This window comes from Panthera pardus, unplaced genomic scaffold, assembly GCF_024362965.1.
Source record: "Panthera pardus isolate Hobbes unplaced genomic scaffold, ASM2436296v1 HiC_scaffold_3, whole genome shotgun sequence".
Taxonomy (NCBI): Eukaryota; Metazoa; Chordata; class Mammalia; order Carnivora; family Felidae; genus Panthera; species Panthera pardus.
Window position 1 is genome coordinate 34145610 of NW_026526876.1, and position 14688 is coordinate 34160297.

The 14688-nt window shown below is 47.6% G+C and overlaps 1 protein-coding gene across 1 annotated transcript; it reads right to left on the minus strand.

Moving 5' to 3' along the window:
• Positions 1-734: 734 nt before the first annotated feature.
• LOC128774151 (uncharacterized) lies at positions 735-7390 on the minus strand. Its single transcript, XM_053892222.1, is given in 5 exon segments — positions 735-1165; positions 2305-2462; positions 2818-3101; positions 4557-5870; positions 5873-7390. Coding segments are annotated over 5 exon segments (3705 nt in total).
• Between the last annotated feature and the right edge of the window lie 7298 nt (positions 7391-14688).

Here is a 14688-nt window from a genome sequence, read left to right on the forward strand (position 1 = left end):
TCTCTCTCTCTCTCTCTCTCTCTCGACAAATCAATTAACTTAAAAAAAAATCAAATAGAATATCTTAAAAGAAATGAGAGTAAATACACATTCAACAGAGGACAGCAAAGAGAAAAAGACTGTCAGACTTCTATTCAGATAAAATGGACGTCAGAGGACAATCAAATCTCATTTTCAACGTCCTGGAAATTAAAAAAAAAAAAAAAAGTAACCCAGAGTTCTATAGTTTGCAAAAACCACCTTCAAAATTGAAGGAAAATGAAAACACTTTTGGATAAACAACGTTGATTAAAAAGTGTCATACGAAAGTTCACTTTCAAGCTTTGGTTCAAGACGGTGGCTGAGGGGCGCCTGGGTGGCTCAGTCAGTTAAGCGACAGAGTCTGGATTTCCGCTCAGGTCGTGACCTCACAGTCCTGATATGGAGCCCCACGTCAGGCTCTGTGCTGGGCATGGAGCCTGCCCGGGGTTCTCCCTCTCTCTCCCCCCTGCCCCTCCCTTGCTCCTGCATGGTCTTGCTCGCTCTCTCTCAATAAAAACAAACAAACAAAACAAAACACAACAAAGAAACAAACAAACAAAAAAACCCAGATGGTGACTGGGCAGCTCCCGAACTCCCCTCTACCCACAGAAAACCGGCCTACAGCGACATTCGGAATAACTTCTTACAAAAACCTGAAGGTGAGGCACAAGGCCACCGAGGCAGGTAGGAGAGGCGGGGACACAACCTTGCCATCAACGCCAGCCTGGGAGCCACCGGCAACCAGGCGGGAACTCAAAACCCGGAGCCTCTGCCTCAGTAGTGGCGCGCTCCACCCCCACCTCACGCATCCCAGTGTTCCGACACGCGCTTGAACGACGAAGCCTGCAAAACACCGAATCTCGAAAACCAACGGCGCTGACACAGTGCTCAAACTTCAAACGAAGGGGGCTCACCTGCTTACAGTGAAGCGTGGGCGGCAGAGGGGCAGGCACGAGGACCTGCCACACACACCCAACACCCTTGCGGGGCGGCACCGAGCCGAAGCTGCTGGCGCCATCTTGGCGCTCTCCTCCGCGCATGCTCCAGAGCAGGAGCATCTCCCCAAAGGGAGCCTTTACACTGACCTGGTGCCTGGGTTTTTGCAGCCGCTGCCCTCTAGAGGACGCCTTTTGATCGCCTGGTTCTGGAGGCCAGGGGAATTTGTGTTCCTGGTCCCGTGGGAGTGTAATAATCCGTGTCACCCAGGAAGGAGCTCAGACCTCTGTCTGGCACCCCGATTTTTGTGACTGCTACCAGAGGACACCTGGTGTAGCCAGTGCGGCTAACGCTCATGTGTCCCACGGGGCTGTAAACAAAGCAGAAAGAGTTCATACCCAGGAGCTTGGTCTTTCTGTGAAGAGGCCTAATAGCTGATCATCATGGCTGTGCCTGAGGCTTCTAATGAAACGCACACCTGTGATCCTGTCTAGATGCTGTTATGCCCAGAATTCGTGATCCCCAAAGACCACTAGGGAGCCGAGTCCGATGCAAAAGCAAAAGAACCTTTATTTGAGCTAGCTCGAGCTCAATCCCCTACCTGCACCGACGCAGCGGTGAGATACCAGGGAGAGAGCGAGTTTCAAAAGCACAAAGGTTTTATAGGGGTCTAGGGGCAGTTGGTGAGGTAATGGCTGTGGCCTCAGCCGATTGGCTGGGGAAGGGTCGGAGTCCTGTTACACAGGTCGCTGGGCGTGTTTTGATCAGAAAGTTTGAACGGGTGAGCGGGAGGTTACTCAAGGGGAGGAGGCGCAGTCTGAGGTTTCTGTGAATTTCCCGGAAAAGGGGTCATGTCGGGGACATAGTCACTCAAGGTGGAGAACACAGAACAAGATGGAGTCAGCCGGCGTAGGCCCGCCCTTTCATTCCCCCCTTGTCATGTAACTTACGGACCCAATCATGGGACCGGCTGCATTTATGGTGACAAGGGGAACAGAGTTTGGAGGTTTACGCTAAGTTCTGGGAAGCATGTGTCCCTGGGGTGGCTCTGGGAGGTCTAATTAAGTATTGTCCCTGAGCTGGTATCTATGATCTGCCAGGTGATGTTTTGGGGGGTGTGGGGACTCCCGGTAGCATGAGCAATGACAAGCAGAGTTAACAGAGTTACCAATATTAGGTGGGTCGAATGCGCTGTAGCTTGAGCATGAGCTTGAGCGGGTTGTGTTGGTCCCGACTGATGGCCCATCGTGTGACGAAGTCCTTCCGGATCGAGGAGGGGTCCGCTGGCCGAACGTGGGTGTGATGGACCCAGGTCTACTTTGAGAGCGGTGGGGGTTGTCAGCACTACAATGTAGGGTCCCTTCCAGCGCGGCTCGAGAGTCTCTCGGTGGTGCCTCTTGACATAGACCCAGTCTCCCGGCTTGTACTGATGAGGTGTCGGGGTCGGGCCAGCCTCGTAGATGGCACAGAGGCGCGGCCAAATGTCCTCGTGCGCCCTCTGGAGCCTGCTCAAGGAAAGAAAAAGTTCTTGATCTTTAAACTCAGCAATAAGTTCAGCTCGAAGGCTGGGAATAACAGGGGGTGGCCTGCCAAACATGATCTCGTAGGGAGTAAAACCCAGAGTGTAAGGAGTGTTTCTAACCCGGTAAAGGGCGTACGGTAGGAGAGTCACCCAGTCCCCGCCAGTCTCCATGGTTAATTTGGTAAGGGTCTCTTTTAGGGTTCTATTCATTCTTTCTACCTGTCCTGAGCTCTGGGGCCTATAAGCACAATGTAATTTCCAGTTTGCCCCCACCGCCTTGGCTACTGCTTGTGTTACCTGAGAGATAAAAGCTGGTCCATTGTCTGATCCTACCATACCTGGGTAAGATGTCTTCTAGTAGCTTCTTAGCCACCGTCTGAGCCGTTTCATGCTTGGTTGGGTATGCCTCCACCCAGCCAGAGAAGGTGTCTGTAAATACTAAAAGATATTTATAACCATACTTTCCTGGTTTGACTTCAGTGAAGTCGACTTCCCATTGGGCTCCCGGTCTGGTGCCTCTGAGCCTGGTTCCTTTTTTATTTGATGTGGCTTTCGCGTTGGTGAGTTGGCAGGTCTTGCAGGCAGATACAACTTGCTCTATTTTGGTGTCCTGTTGGTGAATCTTGATTCCGGCATGTCGGGTTAAGTCTTTTAATTTTCGGGCCCCCATGTGAGTAGACCGATGCATGTGCTCTAATATTGAGACTCCGAGCCGGTCTGGCAGCACGAGCTCCTTGTTAGGTGTATACCACCATCCCTTTGTCTCCTGGGCCATGGGGAGTTTCTTGATCCGCTGTAACTCCTCCTGGGAGTATTTGGGCTGGTCTGGTAAAACTGGGTCTCCCGGGTCCAGTAGTTGTATGGTCATGGTGGGGACTGGAGTAAGGGCTACTGCCTTGGCTGCCTGGTCAGCCTTTCGATTACCTCTAGCTACTGGGTTATCAGCTTTTTGGTGCCCTTGGCAGTGGATAATGGCTAGCTTGTCAGGAAGCCATAAGGCCGTAAGCAGGTTAAGTATCTCCTGCTTATTTTTTATAGTCCGTCCTTCTGCCGTCAGTAACCCCCTCTCCTGATAAATTGCCCCATGAATATGAGCTGTGGCAAATGCATAACGGCTGTCTGTGTAGATGTTAAGCCGTTTTCCAGCTCCCAGCATCAGCGCCTTGGTGAGGGCTATGAGCTCTGCTCGCTGGGCTGACGTTCCGGAGGGTAGAGCCTCCGCCCATACGGTGTCCGTTTCGGTGACCACCGCTGCACCCGCATACCTGTGTCCATCTCGCACAAAGCTGCTGCCATCAGTGAACCAAGTAGCCTCGGCATCGGGGAGGGGCCGGTCGGTCAGGTCCATCCGGAATCCATGTACTTGTTCCAGGATTCCCGCACAGTCATGTAGTGGAGCACCTAGGTCAGGGTCGGGCAGCAGGGTTGCAGGATTGAGGGCTGCACTGGGGTGGAACCGCACTCGTGGAGGGTTGAGTAGGAGGCTCTGGTAATGAGTCATACGTGTATTGCTCATCCATCTATCAGGAGGCTGTTTCAGGACCCCTTCAATGGCGTGTGGGGTCGTGATCCAGATCTCCTGTCCTAGGGTCAGTTTGTCTGCATCCTTGACTAGGAGTGCTGTCGCCGCAATAATTCTTAGGCATGGCGGCCAGCCGGCAGCCACTGGGTCTAGTTTCTTAGACAGGTAAGCCACTGGGCGGTTCCAGGGGCCTAAGGCTTGAGTTAGAACCCCTTTTGCTATTCCCTTATGTTCGTCTACAAAGAGGTGGAAGGGTTTCGTAATGTCTGGTAGGCCCAGGGCTGGGGCACTTAGGAGGGCCTTTTTTAACCGATTAAAGGCAATTTCTCCTTTTTCAGTCCATTTAAATGTTTTCCCCTCTTTGGTAGCTTCATATAGGGGCCTGGCGATCTCAGCAAAACCTGGAACCCAGAGGCGGCAGTAGCCGGCTGATCCTAGGAAGAATTCCCTCACTTCTCTTCGGGAGGTGGGAGTAGGGATCTTTAGGACAGTTTCTTTTCTGGCATCTGACAACCGCCGCTGTCCGCCCTCTAGGATATATCCCAGGTAACTTACCCTCTCCCTGCATATCTGAGCCTTCTTCGTGGATGCCCGGTACCCTAAAGCCCCCAGGGTAGCCAGCAGGTCCTGGGTCCCTCGCTCACAGTCTTTGGCCGTGTCGGCAGCAATCAGGATGTCATCTACGTACTGTAGGAGGGTGAGGCCAGGGTGCTCCCTTCTGTACTCACCCAGGTCCTCGTGTAGTGCCTCGTCGAAGATGGTGGGTGAATTTTTGAATCCCTGAGGTAGCCGTGTCCAGGTGAGTTGCCCACTGTAGCCCTCCTCCGGATCATGCCACTCGAAGGCGAACAAGGGTTGGCTCTGGGGTGCCAGCGGCAGACTGAAGAAGGCGTCCTTTAAATCTAGTACAGTATACCAGACCCTGGAGGGCGCCAAGGAGCTCAAGAGAGTATATGGGTTGGGAACAGTTGGGTGTATGTCCGCGACACTCTTATTTACTTCCCGGAGGTCTTGTACCGGTCGGTAGTCATTTGTGCGAGGCTTTTTGACCGGCAGTAAGGGGGTGTTCCAGGCAGACTGGCAAGGAACTAGTACCCCTAGGCTTCGTAGTCTCCGGATGTGTGGCTGGATCCCCTTCCGGGCCTCCTGTGACATGGGGTATTGTTTGATCCTTACCGGACTCTCTCCTGGCTTGAGCTCTACCAGGACTGGGGTCCTATGAGCGGCTAGTCCCATCCCCCCCCCAGTCTCTGCCCAAACCGAGGGGAATTCTTGTAGCCATCTGTCTATATTATCCTCTCTCGGGAACGCCTCCTGGTGGAGGAGGTATTCATCCTCCAGTTTCATGGTCAGTACCTGGATGGGGTGGCCCTTGCCATCGGTGACCTGAGGCCCCCCTTGTCTGAAAGTTATCTGAGCTCCAATCTTGGTCAGTAAGTCCCGTCCTAACAGCGGGTAGGGGCATTCTGGTATTACCATAAAGGAGTGGGATACCTGGCCCGTTCCCAAATCTACTGTTCTTCGGGTAGTCCATGAATACTGGCTCATACCAGTTGCCCCTTGTACCCAGGACTTCTTGCTGGCTAGTTTTCCTTGTGGGGTGCAGAGGACCGAATGTTGTGCTCCGGTGTCGACAAGGAAGTCAACAGGGGTCCCCTCCACTTTAAGAGTTACCCTGGGTTCGGGGAGAGGGTCCGAACCCCGACTCCCCTAATCACTTAGTTCATCTAGCTCTAGGACTTTTACTCGATCAGTCTTGCTTCCTTTCCCGCCGGCCCTTTTCAGACAATCTCGGGCCCAATGCCCTATCTCCTTGCAGTATGCGCACTGATCCTTCTGCAGCCTCTGCTTCCCCCCTTGGTGGTTCTTTTACCTTTTCTTGCATCGTCTGCCAGCTGCCGGAGACGGCGGTCTCGTTCCTCAGGGGAGTCAGCAGTGGTAGCTAGTAGTATTCTGGCCAGGTCTCGAGTCTGCTTACTGCTGGCAGCCGCCATGGCGCGAGCCTGCTTGTCCTCAGGAAGCTCCCGGTTATTATATACCTTTTCGGCTACCACCAGTAAGTCCTGCAGACTTTTTTCTCCTAGTCTATCTATTTTCTGTAATTTTCTCCTAATGTCTATGGCCGATTGGTTTACAAAGGCCATGATAACAGCTGCCTTGCTTTCCGGAGCCTCTGGATCCATGGGGGTATAGGTACGGAATGCCTCCATGATCCGTTCTAAAAAGGCAGCCGGAGATTCATCTTTTCCCTGTTGTACATTTCCTACGTTGGCCAAATTGGTTGGCTTTCTAGCAGCCATTCGGAGACCCCCCATTAGAGTCTGGCGGTAGACCCGGAGCCTCTCCTTACCTTCTGCCGTGTTGAAATCCCACTGGGGCCGAGTTAAGGGGAAGGAGGCATCTATCTGAGCCTGGTTGGTGGTGGGATTCCCGTCTGTGCCCGGAACTAGTTTTCGGGCCTCGTTGACGATTCTTTCTCTTTTTTCAGTCGTGAACAGGACCTGCAAAAGCTGCTGGCAATCGTCCCACGTGGGCTGATGGGTAAAAAGAACAGAGTCTAATAAATCAATAAGCCCTGCCGGTTTCTCGGAAAACTTAGGATTCTGAACTTTCCAATTGTAGAGGTCACTAGTGGCGAAAGGGCAATAGTGATGGGGCTGGTTCCCCTCCGCGTCTGGGGGTCCGGTGGCTCGCAGGGGCAGAATAGTGGAGTCGGCGGCGGAGGCAGATTGCTCCCTCTGAGCCCTTTGTCTGGTGAAGGGCGGGCTTCCCACTGGAGCGTTTCCGCCTCCGGCTCTCGGAACAGCGTCTGCCTCCCCCGGAGGGGGAGGATGGTGTTCTTCCAGCATCCTAGAGGGGTTATACGAGGGAGGAAAAATTAATTCTTCTTCAGTACCCCACTGTAAGACAGGGTAGAGGGGTGCTGAAGGCTGGATAAGACTTTTCTTCTTCTTTGTCCCCTGCAAAGCAAGAATGGGTTTTGGCTCTGGAGGGAGCGGGGCTAGGAAGGGCTTAAGCCAAGAGGGTGGGTCTTCTACAAGGTCCTGCCAAGTGATAATGTAAGGGAGCTGATCAAGATGGCCCGTCTTAGGCTGAGAGATGATACTCCTGACTCGGTGGATGGTAGGGAGGTCAAAGGTCCCCTCTGGTGGCCATCCGACATTGAAAGTTGGCCACTCGCTAGAACAAAAAAACTGCCACCGACCCTTTCCGACTTCCACACTGAGGTTGTTAGCTCTTCCCCTCACATCCTTAAAGTGATCAATCATAATACTTAGAGGAGTAGTCTGAGTCTGTCCCATAATGTCCGTCCAGTAAGTCCACAGAACAAAACAGAGAAACACAAAAACAGACAAACAGAGGGCCCCTAGAAAATCTTCCAACTCCATGGAAGCAAAACTGATTGAGGGATTCCACGTCCCTCCAAAACCGATGAGGGGATTCCACGTCCCTCCAAAGACGACGGCCTCACGCCGACCAGCGGGAGCGACCCGCCTCGTCTCAGACCTTTGAGGGGATTCCACGTCCCTCCAGAAGGGAGAATCGGAACGTCTTCCGAAACTCCCGGCCCGTGGTCCTCCAGTGCGTCCACTTAGACCGCGTCAGGCACTACCAGAACTCCAGAAGTGAGCTCACACAGAAAAGACAGAACAAACAGACAGACACTAACCGTGGCCAGTCAGGCTCTCCGGGTCGGGGGTCCCTCAGGGGTCTTGGGGATCCCGGGCCGAGCCCCCAAATGTTATGCCCAGAATTCGTGATCCCCAAAGACCACTAGGGAGCCGAGTCCGATGCAAAAGCAAAAGAACCTTTATTTGAGCTAGCTCGAGCTCAATCCCCTACCTGCACCGACGCAGCGGTGAGATACCAGGGAGAGAGCGAGTTTCAAAAGCACAAAGGTTTTATAGGGGTCTAGGGGCAGTTGGTGAGGTAATGGCTGTGGCCTCAGCCGATTGGCTGGGGAAGGGTCGGAGTCCTGTTACACAGGTCGCTGGGCGTGTTTTGATCAGAAAGTTTGAACGGGTGAGCGGGAGGTTACTCAAGGGGAGGAGGCGCAGTCTGAGGTTTCTGTGAATTTCCCGGAAAAGGGGTCATGTCGGTGACATAGTCACTCAAGGTGGAGAACACAGAACAAGATGGAGTCAGCCGGCGTAGGCCCGCCCTTTCAATGCCTCAGAGGGTGGGCACTGTCTTCACCCTCACCCTCTGCTGCACTTCAGAGCACCAATGTCTCCTGAAAGGGAACACGTCTGGTGCCCTGGTTTTTGCCTGGTGCCTTCCTGTTTCTGTAGCTGCTGTCCAAGGGACATCCTTTGATTGCCCGGCTGTGGGGGAGGTGTTGGGTTCCTGCATCCCACATGACTGTGGCAGCTGGGGAGATGTTGCTCAGCAGGTTGCCACCCCAAGGGCACTGCGTAGACAATGCACACCCCCAAGTCTTTCTGTGAAGAGGAGGCTGCTTGCTTATCCTGGAGCGTCAGCCTGAGGGCAAGGCTCCAGGCTGGTCACACATTTAGTGCTGAGCAGCTCTCAAGGAATATAGCCTATGAACACCATCTTGGTGTTTGCCTCTGTCTTGCTTTGGCTTAGTGGTATGACCCAGAAAAGGGTTTATACACTCATCTGTAGCCCCTATTTTTGTGACCGCTACCCAGAGGAAACATCCAGATCACCTGGCTTTGGTGGGCAGAGGGGCTTATGCTTACAGTCCCATAGGACTGTATTTATTTGCATACTTTAAAGAGCTAATGCCTAAGAGTCTGGTTCCAGTCAGCCTGAATCTAGATGCTAAGGCCCTCCCCTTTGGGGCACTGACAGGTCTTGGCACATCCTCAACTGCTGGGAGCTATTAAAAATATAATAGGCTACTTGGACAAGCACAGAGGTTGGAGACACAATCGAGAGCCCGGGCAGGGCTGAATAACAGGGTCCAGCTCCTACATGAGGCCACTCCTTCAAGACTGGGAGAGGTGATTCTTTCGTCTACTGTATAGAAACCAACACAGAGAGTTGAGCAAGATGAAGAAACAGAGGAATATCTTCCAAATGAAAGAATAAGATAAAACAAAGTGGATTAAAGACTGGAACATAAGATCTGAAACCACAAAACTCCTAGAAGAAAACATAGGCAGTAAGCTCCTGGATATAGGTCTTGACTATGATTTCTTTTAAATCTGATCCCCACAGCAAAAGGAACAAAAGCAAACAAGTGGGACCACATCAAACCAAAAAGCTTCTGCACAGCAAAGGAAATCAGCAACAAAATGAAAGGGCAATCTACTGAATGGGAGACAATATTTACAAATCATATATCTGATAAGGGCAAATGTCCAAAATGTATAAAGAATTCATACAGCTCAATGGCAAAGACACAATCCAATTTAAAAAAAAAACGGGCAGAATATCTGAATAGATATTTTTCCAAAGAAGACATACAAAAGGACAATAGGTACATGAAAAGATGTTTACATCATTAATCATCTGGGAGATGCAAATCAATACCACAATGAGATGCCATCTCACATCAATCAAAATGGCAGGTATCAAAAAGATAAGAAATAACAAGTGGTGGTAAGATGTGGAGAAAAGGGAACCCTCATGCACTTTTGATGAGAATGTAAAATGGTGTAAATTGGAAAACACTATGGAAGTTCCCCCCAAAAAATTAAAAATAGAACTATCAGCAATTCCACTTCTGTGTATTTGTCTGAAGAAAATGAAAACATCAACTCAAAAAGATATATGCACTCCCATGTTAATTGCAGCGTTATTTACAATAGCCAAGAAATAGAAACAACCTATATATATGGCATATTATTCAGCCATAAGAAAAGAATGAAATCTTCCCATTGTAGTAACATGGATGAACTTCGAGGACATTACGCTAAGTAAAAAAAAAATCAGATGGAGAAAGACAAATACCATATGCTCTGTCATGTGTGGAATCAAAAACAAATAAATAAATAAAACCAAGTTCATAGTTATGGAGAACAGATTCGTTCCCAAAGGTAGGGAGGTGGGAAGTAGAAAAAAATGGGTGAACTGTTTTGTTTTGGTTCTTTAGTTTAAATAAATTGAACTTTAAAAATAAATAAATCGGGGTGCCTGGTGTCTCAGTCAGTTAAGCGTCTGACTCTTGATTTCGGCTCCGGTTGTGATCTCACAGTTGTGAGATCAAGCCCTGTGTTGGATTCCACACTGAGCATGGAGCCTGCTTGGGATTCTCTCTCTCTCTCTCTCTCTCTCTCTCTCTCTCTCCCCCCTCCCTTTCCCCTGCTGTGTTCTCTCTCTAAAATAAAAAAATTAAATTAAATTAAATAATAAACCACTTTATAATATAAACAAAAATACTAAGTAAATACATTTTGAAGCTCTACTTCTATTCCATGACACAATGATTCTCCTAAATATTTACCCAAAAGAAATGAAATATATATCCACAAAAATATATATACAAGAATATCTATGGGAGTTTTATTCATGACAGCCCCAAGTAAGAAATACTCCAAATTTTTGTCCAAAGGAGAAAGGACACATTGCAGCATATTCATACAATGAAATACTCCTCAGCAACTTTAAAAAAATAAAATACTGTACTTCTGGTACACGTGACAACAGGGATGAAATAAAAACTATGATGTTGAGCCAAAGAAACCAGATACAAAAAGAATGCACCCTGTGATTTTACTTATGAAACCCACGAATAGTGAATACCAATCTCTGGTAAAAGGAATCAGAGCGTTGTTTCCCTTTGGGAGGTGGGCACTGAGTGAAAAATGACACACGGAAACATTCTGGTATCCTGGAAATGTCAGATATCTTGACTGGGGTGAGGGTTACATAGGTACATGTGTTTGCCAAAACTGCATTTCAATATATATAAATTTCATCTCAACTGAAAAAAATTTGGAGGAACAAAAAGAATAGGTACTTAACAATTATGGAGTTATTGGGGACCAAGATGGATCAGCTGGAGACCTTACACTGCCATTAAATTTTACTACTTTTATAAAGTGAAAGATATGCAGGTTGTTTATGCCTTGACAATTCCATGTAGAAGTGACACGTTACAGGAGTGCCTGGGTGGCTCAGTCGGTTGGGTGTCCGACTTCGGCTCAGGTCATGATCTCACAGTCGGTGAGTTCGAGCCCCGCGTTAGGCTCTGTGCTGACAGCTCAGAGCCTGGAGCCTGCTTCGGATTCTGTGTCTCCCTCTTTCTGCCCCTCCCCTGCTCATGCTCTGTCTCTCTTTGTCTCAAAAATAGATTAAAACATTAAAAAAAAAAAAAAAAAAAAAAAAAAAGAAGTGACGGGTTACTATTTTTCCCTACAGCAAGGACTAAGACTCAAAGGAGTTACAGGTCTAGATGAAGACAATACAGCTAGTTAGTAACAACACTGGAACTGGAATAAAACGTAACCATTATGACCACCAGGACATTGCTCTTTGTCCTCTGCTAACCTTCCTTGCCCTTTAGCTTTCAATTGTTTTGTAAGCAATTATGTGTCAAAACAGAAACCTCTACTGAGCCAAAGGCTTATATTTTTAGCAAACATTTACTGAAGGCCTATTACATTATGTCCCAAGTGCTGAGGATAAGAAGAAGACAAATAAGATATACCTATCTTAAAAGAGACATTTTCTGGGGTGCCTGGATGGCTCAGTCAGTTGAGCATCTGACTTCGGCTCAGGTCATGATCTCACGGTGTTCTGTGGGTTCAAGCCCCAGGTTGGGCTTTGTGCTGACAGCTTTGGATTCTCCGTCTCCCTCTCTCTCTATTCCTCCCCCACTAGTGCTTGCTCTCTCTCTCTCTCTCCCTCTCCCTCTCTCTCTCTCTCTCTCTCTACAAAATAAAATAAACATTAAAAAATATATATTCAAAAAAGAGACATTTTCCAAAAAGGGAAAAAAGACCAAGAAACATAAAAATACTGAAACCTTTAAAAGGGATGTAACACATGTGACAGTGGAGGTATGTGCAAATGCTGTGGGAAAAGCCCCATCTCAACATGAGGCAGTTGAGTGGCACTTCATCTGTCTTAACATGTGGGTTCGTGGGGGGCGGGGTACAGAAGAACAGTAGACCAAGGAAACACCACCTACAAAGCTTGAAGGAAGGTTGCAGTTTGGGGTTTGTGAGACAAATTATCAGGAAATTAGCCTAGAAGGGTAAATTGGCACCAGAGTGAAAGGGGTCGTATTTGTCAAGGCAGGAAGTTTGGATTTCAGAGGTGGAGACTGACAAAAAAATAGATCTGTATTTTACATCAGCAAGTGTGGCAGCAGTTAAGTGGATGTTCTGAGGTAAGGTCATATTACAAGAAGAAACAATGATGCCATTGTATCATGACCTTTAATGGCATCTGTTTATTTTTCTCTATTCCCAATGTTCCCTTCTTTTGAGGATGATATGCCATAAAAATGAATTCTGGGCAATTCCAATATTCTAAGATGGGAACTAAGGCTATTGATTGTCATACAACAGTATCTAATTAATCAAGCCCCAAATAAATAGTCCTGCATGTTTGTGCTCTCTCTCTCTCTCTCTCTCTGTCTCTCTCTCTCTCTCTCTCTGTCTCTCTCTCTCTCTGTCTCTCTCTCTCTTTCTCTGTCTCTGTCTCTCTCTCTCTCTCTCTCTATATATATATATCCCATAACCAGAAATCAACATTTTACAAATAGAAACTAGGTCAATATAAACTTATTTTTACTTGCAGTTACTTTATTTTTTCAAGTTTATTTGAGAGAGAGAGAGACAGAGAGAGAGAGAGAGAGAGAGAGAGAGCATGAGCAGGGGAGGGGCAGAGAAAGACGCAGAGAGTGAGAATCCCAAGCAGGTTCTGTGTGGTCAGCACAGAGCCCGATGTGGGGCTCAAACTCATGAATGGTGAAATCATGACCTGAGCTGAAATCAAGAGTTGGACACTTAACCAGCTGAGCCACCCAGGGCACCCCCCTGCAGTTACTTTAAAAGAAAGGCACATTGCTGCATTTTAATTAACTGAAACCAATGACAGACAACCAAGACATGGGTTCTCTTCAAAGACATTTTTCCTTTGACTCATTAGGTTACTGTGGAAATCAGAATTTTCCTTCAGAGATCTGTATTTTTCAAATATGTTTTTGAATCCCTGCTCATGTCCTCTGCAGAACAGCATCATCATGCCATCAGCACTCTAAGAACGTTTAGCATTAAGTGTTGAAATGTAAAGAGAATCCCTAAAATCAAACCCAACTCTGCTCAATGAATAATAAACCCTAACAGTCCATGACCATATCACCTTGAAGGTGTCCCATCTTATCTGATCTCAGAAGCTAAGCAAGGTCGTGACTGGTTAGTACTTCGATGGGAGAATAATATATCCTAAGACACTATTTAAATCCATCTATTTAAGATCTCTTGGTTTGTTTTTGGTTTTGGTCTTTCCATTATCAGCTACCTAGTGTTCACAGTTAGAAAAAAAAATTAAGTTTATTTTGGATCATGAAAATTTTCACTTTGTCAGGACAGTGGGGTTTTTTCCTATGAAAATCTTAACGATTCTGGAGGCAATTTGCTCTGCACACCTTTGAAAATGAAATAAATGCCACAATTACACCAAGCAAAGTGAAAGAGATTATGCTCCGTAACGGAGATGAAATTCAAGACAGAATCCAAAAAATCTCAAACCCCTATCCATCCGGTATTGCAGCAGGGGTTTCACCCAATGGAACCACTGATCTGGAACTCACATTATAAAATTTTATTCCTCTGTTCCAGTATTTTAAATTTTTATGAAATTGTGACCTTAAAAAATAAGTAAATAAGGGGCGCCTGGGTGGCTCAGTTGGCTAAGTGACTGACTTTGGCTCATGTCATGATCTCGAGACTCATGAGTTGGAGCCCTGTGTTGGGTTCTGTGCTGACAGCTCAGAGCCTGGAGCCTGCTTCAGATTCTGTGTCTCCCTCGCTCTCTCTGCCCCTCCCCCACTCATACTCTGTCTCTGTCTCTCAGAAATAAATAAAAGTTAAAAACTAAAAAAAAAAAAAAGAAAGGAAATAAGAGAAAACAGATTCCATCTCAGAAGTAAACCTTCTGTAGCTCCCTTGCCCCTATTCTGAAGTGTAACCAATGAGGGTTTAGTTTCCTAAGAGATTAAAAGATTGTAACTTAGAGATTTTATTTCACTCTTATTATAGATACAGGTAAAAAAAAGTATATCTCTCATCTAAAAATGAGTCATAGGAGGGACACCTGGGTGGCTCAGTCAGTTGGGCGTCCGACTTCGGCTCAGGTTATGATCTCGAGACTCGTGAGTTTGAGCCCCACATCGGGCTCTGCTGACAGCTCAGAGCCTAGAGTCTGCTTCCAATTCTGTGTCTCCTTCCCTCTCCCCCTCCCCCACTCACATTCTGTCTCTCTCTCTCAAAAATAAATATTTAAAAATTTTTTTAAATAAATAAAAATTAGGCATAGGAAATGTGGAGAAAGCAAGGAAATTTCCAGAAATCATAGATCACAACTCCAGATCTTGATAACCAATTTGTCTTTTGGCCTGGAGGGCACAGATCGTACCCATCTGTTACATAAAGTGACTTTTCAATGTGTACACAGGTAGACATGGTTCACACACACACACACACACACACACACACACACACACACACTTTAAACCCAGTACACACCTCACCCCTCCACCATCTGA